At 44.1% G+C, this 4909-nt stretch overlaps 1 protein-coding gene across 1 annotated transcript; it reads left to right on the forward strand.

The window, feature by feature from the left end:
- The first annotated feature begins 340 nt into the window (after positions 1–340).
- On the forward strand, positions 341–3798 carry DRD1 (dopamine receptor D1). The gene has a single exon (XM_045887323.3). The coding sequence runs from the start codon at positions 816–818 to the stop codon at positions 2154–2156; it is 1341 nt and encodes a 446-aa protein (XP_045743279.1). The 5' UTR covers positions 341–815; the 3' UTR covers positions 2157–3798.
- Positions 3799–4909: the final 1111 nt, after the last annotated feature.

Below are 4909 nucleotides of genomic sequence, written 5' to 3' on the forward strand. Positions count from 1 at the left end.
TGGAGGCAGTAGGGCAGCGCCGGCCCCGGGGGACCTGGCCTGGGATCATTTCCCAAACCTGCCCTGCGATTTTTGCGCATCAGGAGCCAGATCCCGGCTGCGCGCGCCGGGCAGGAGTCGGGCGCACCTCCTGGGCGTTGCGGAGCTGCGGCGCCTAGCGAAGCCCGCTGTCCGAGCTCCAGGGGCTTTGAGAGAGACAACCTCAAGGCAAGGTAGGTGGCTCGGACAGTCGAAGTGGGTTTGATACGGGTAAAGCTGCGATCGGCTCAAGTCCTGGCGAGCAACCTTTGCTTTCTTTTTGCTTTTTAAGGGCGTTTGGAGAGCTGCGGTGTAGCCAAGGGGCTTGGAGGAGTGAGGCATGTATTTTCGGCTGCAACTTCAAAAGGGGAGAATTCCGTCACCACCAGAGAGGCAACAGCCCCAGTATATGACTGCAATTGCCTAGATCCGCAGAGGCCTGGGAGTCTCTGGATGGATAGCTTAGAATATGCTAAAAAGCCAATGCCTTCTATGGAGAATTGAAGGGCCAGCTGGTCAACAGGACAGTGACCTGGAGCAAGGGAGTCAGAAGACAGCCGTAGCAAGCAAGAGGGACCTTCCAAGGGGCTGACTTGGGTTGCCAAGGGCAGGCTCCTGCCACGCAATTGTTGCAGCCCTCTGATGGAATGCTGGTGAGGTCCTCCACCCAGGGGAGCCGGAGGGGCTGTGCCAGGGGCTGCCTGGTGAGTGAGAACTCCTGCAGGTTGGACTGACCCTTCATCCCTGCTTAGGAACTGGAGGGTGTCAGAGCCCCCTATGTGCTCTCCGTCCGCAAGATGAGGACTCTGAACACCTCTACTATGGATGGGGCTGGGCTGGTGGTACAGAGAGACTTCTCCTTCCGCATCCTTACAGCCTGCTTCCTGTCTCTGCTCATCCTGTCCACACTGCTGGGGAACACACTGGTCTGTGCCGCGGTCATCAGGTTCCGACACCTGCGGTCCAAGGTGACCAACTTCTTTGTCATCTCCCTGGCCGTATCGGATCTCTTGGTGGCTGTCTTGGTCATGCCCTGGAAAGCGGTAGCGGAGATTGCTGGCTTCTGGCCCTTTGGGTCCTTCTGTAACATCTGGGTGGCCTTTGACATCATGTGCTCGACCGCATCCATCCTCAACCTCTGTGTGATCAGCGTGGACAGGTATTGGGCCATCTCCAGCCCCTTCCGGTATGAGAGGAAGATGACCCCCAAGGCAGCCTTCATCCTGATCAGCGTGGCGTGGACCTTGTCTGTACTCATCTCTTTCATTCCAGTACAGCTCAGCTGGCACAAGGCAAAACCCACGAGCTCCTCCGACGGCAATGCCACTTCCCTGGGTGACACCCTGGACAACTGTGATTCCAGCTTAAGCAGGACATATGCCATTTCATCCTCTCTGATAAGCTTTTATATCCCCGTGGCCATCATGATTGTCACCTACACCAGGATCTATAGGATCGCCCAGAAACAAATACGGCGCATCTCGGCCTTGGAGAGGGCAGCAGTCCATGCCAAGAATTGCCAGACCACTACAGGTAATGGAAACCCGGTGGAGTGTTCCCAACCAGAAAGCTCCTTTAAGATGTCCTTCAAAAGAGAGACTAAAGTTCTGAAGACTCTGTCCGTGATCATGGGGGTCTTCGTGTGCTGCTGGCTTCCTTTCTTCATCTTGAACTGCATGGTGCCCTTCTGTGGGTCTGGGGAGACCAAGCCCTTCTGCATTGATTCCATCACCTTTGACGTGTTTGTGTGGTTTGGGTGGGCTAATTCCTCCTTGAACCCCATCATTTATGCCTTTAATGCTGATTTTCGGAAGGCATTTTCAACACTCTTAGGATGCTACAGACTTTGCCCTACCACGAATAATGCCATAGAGACGGTTAGCATCAATAACAATGGGGCTGTGGTGTTTTCCAGCCATCACGAGCCTCGAGGCTCCATTTCCAAGGACTGCAATCTGGTTTATCTGATCCCACATGCAGTGGGCTCCTCCGAGGACCTGAAGAAGGAGGAGGCAGGTGGAATGGCCAAACCCTTGGAGAAGCTGTCCCCGGCCCTATCTGTCATATTGGACTACGACACCGATGTCTCTCTAGAGAAGATCCAGCCCATCACACAAAATGGACAGCATCCAACCTGAACCTTGAGATGAACCCGGCCAGACAGGCTCATCCCAAAAACTAGAGGAGATTTTCAGTGGCTTGCTGTTAGGAAACCAAGGTGTGGTGAGACTCAGATGTCAGGCAAGCCCTCCTCTGCTGCTTTTCCTTAAACACACAACTAACTATATTTTAAAATACATTCCAGTGTGTTTTCTGTGTTGTTCATAGTGAATCAAAGAGGGACATATGTGAAGTGAACGTTCACAGGGACGTGTCTTTGGCTCCAAAATTATTTTTAGAAACTGATTCTTATCTTAGGACTTAAAAAATAGGGCACAGAATCTACAATGAACAGCATCGCTTAAAAAATTAATCCTTTCCAGGAAGGAAATGAGAAGGGTTGAGTTTGCTGTGTACAAACAGGTGCTAACACTGGTCCAAGCAGAGTTTTCAGATTGTAAAGGTAGGTGCATGCCTTCATAAATTATTTCTAAAAAATAATTGAGCCTTACAGTAGGAGTGGGATTTTTTTTTCCAGACTTGAGAGATGCTTTGTTGATATTGGTTTTATTTATTTATTGTATTATATGGATATTTTTAATTTATTAAATAAATCTATATTTATCAGATGTCATAGGATAAACTAATGAATTATCTGAGACCTTATAATCACATTTCATCCATCTAACTAGCACTTTATTGGCCAATGAAACAAACAGACAAACTCTGAGATTCTAAATGCTCATGGGTAACTTCCAGAAACAGCAAAGACTGATAGGAAATGAAGTTGTGATACTTCTTTAAAATTCATTGGCAGTAATAAACACGAGGTGAGAATTGACAAATGCTGTGAATGTTTTTTTTTCTAGAAAGATTTTGAAAAACTTAAAAAGGCATAGCTACTATTGTGTTCAAAATTTTTTAAATGACAGAGACTTTCCCAGGAGAGAGATTTGCAGTTCTGTAAATATCTTAAATAAAAACCAGCTTCAGAAGGACCTGACTTGAGATTTATGACCTTAGGTAGTAACAAAAAGTATGTGCCACTTTGCATTTATGTAAAATACTGGGCCCTCTGCGTCTTTTCTCATTTCAGCGTCAGATAGCTTTTCTGAACCAACAAGTGGCCGTCTTGGTTAGATACGTGTAGGGAAGACAGTAGGTTTCCTTAATATTTGGGTTACAACAGTCTCACCAACAGACAAAGGTCAAATCCTGCATCTTCATCTTACCAGGTCAAATCACACCACTCAGTGGGGCGACTTTTTGTAGTGCTTTAATCTGAATTTAGAATTGATTTTTTTTTTTAAATCTAAATGTTAATAGTATACTAACAAATAGTGCCTCATTATCATCCTCGAGTTAGACATTTCTCTTGGTGGAAATAAAAGGAGACCCCTTCTCTTTGGGTGTGTTAAGTGCTCCCAAGCCACCAGGATCTCTTTCGACAAAGGCTAGCTAGCTCCTTCTCTGTGCTTTGGAATCAAGTTCCTATCTCATCATCTCAACTGTACAAAGTATCATGAGTCTGTTTTGCCAGATACCGATTCATGTGGGGGCATTTCAAGAGAATTTCTCTGAAATGTTTACAGAGTATTCTTGTTGATAAGCAATTTACACAGTGTTTAGATGAAATGGGTAACAAGAAGGAAATCTACTGAAAAATATCTCCTGCATCAGGTCCGTGTTATTTATGCATTGTGAATGTTTCTTCATTTTATTGCCTGTATGCTTTCTTACATATAATAAAATTATTTTGTGAACTCAAATCAACCCTGATTGAGCTGTGTTGCATTTGTTAAGTGTGTTTTAAAAACGGGGCTACTTTAGACCTATGAGTAAGAAAACATGGGCATTTTCGAGGATACCTTACTTTTGTTTTTCTTTTTAATGGAAATTTCTCCTATTATGTATGCCACAGGTTGCCTTTGAATATTTAAACAGGAAATGTTTTTGACTTGGACTACACACTCTTGTGGGGTTTTTTGGTCTTAAAAAAATATTTTTTGAAAAGAAACTCTCTTCACTTGCAGGATTACTTTACTTTTCATTTCACAGATTTGAAAGCTTTCTAAAATCTCTGCTTTTTCTTTCGAAGAGCCCCGAGATATTAAGTAATATAAAAATCACAGAAAAAACTGGCGTGCTGTGCGTTGTGTGGACCCTCAGCTTATGGCAACTACTGTATTTATGGGTAGTGTTTGTTTTAAGAGTAAAATATTAACAAGAATTTCTTTCTGGAGAAAATATACAGTTGTGATGTTGGGCTTATCAAAATATCTTATGGGGCATATCCATCAATCCTGCTAAACCTGCTTAGTTAATGTGCTAACCTTTTTTTTTTTTTTTCATCCTGAAGAAGGAGAACGACTGAACAGCAGGGGATGTAGAAATTAAGGGTTAAGTTTATAATTTGGAACATCACACAACAGATGGTGTCTTTTTAAATTCCATATTTGCCTTCCCCAGGCTTTGGCATATAATGAACATAACTAGAATGAACACCCATAAAGCACCATACCTCTTCTTTCTGCTTCCTGACTTTCTGGATATCTTTATTCTTTGCAGTTTAATTTTGTTCCTTAGTAGTCCAGCACCAACTATGATACTCAGGGTTGTCATTGTCCAGCCAATGAAACATGGCACAAAAGCCTTCACTATTTATTTCATTGGCAGAGTGAAAAATAAATGATATGTCTAGAAACTCTATTAAAGAATTGTAAAATTCAGTACACCATGGATGAGACTGTACTTTGGGTTCCTGGCACCCAGGATTGATAAAAGTATCTTA

Source organism: Mirounga angustirostris, unplaced genomic scaffold (genome assembly GCF_029215605.1).
Source record: "Mirounga angustirostris isolate CCGP_5_RB_7025 unplaced genomic scaffold, mMirAng1.0.hap1 SCAF_7, whole genome shotgun sequence".
NCBI lineage: Eukaryota > Metazoa > Chordata > Mammalia > Carnivora > Phocidae > Mirounga > Mirounga angustirostris.

What these genes read in the sequence shown, in the direction of transcription:
- DRD1 (XM_045887323.3), top strand. Translation starts at nt 816, where the DNA reads ATGAGGACTCTGAACACCTCTACTATGGATGGGGCTGGGCTGGTGGTA.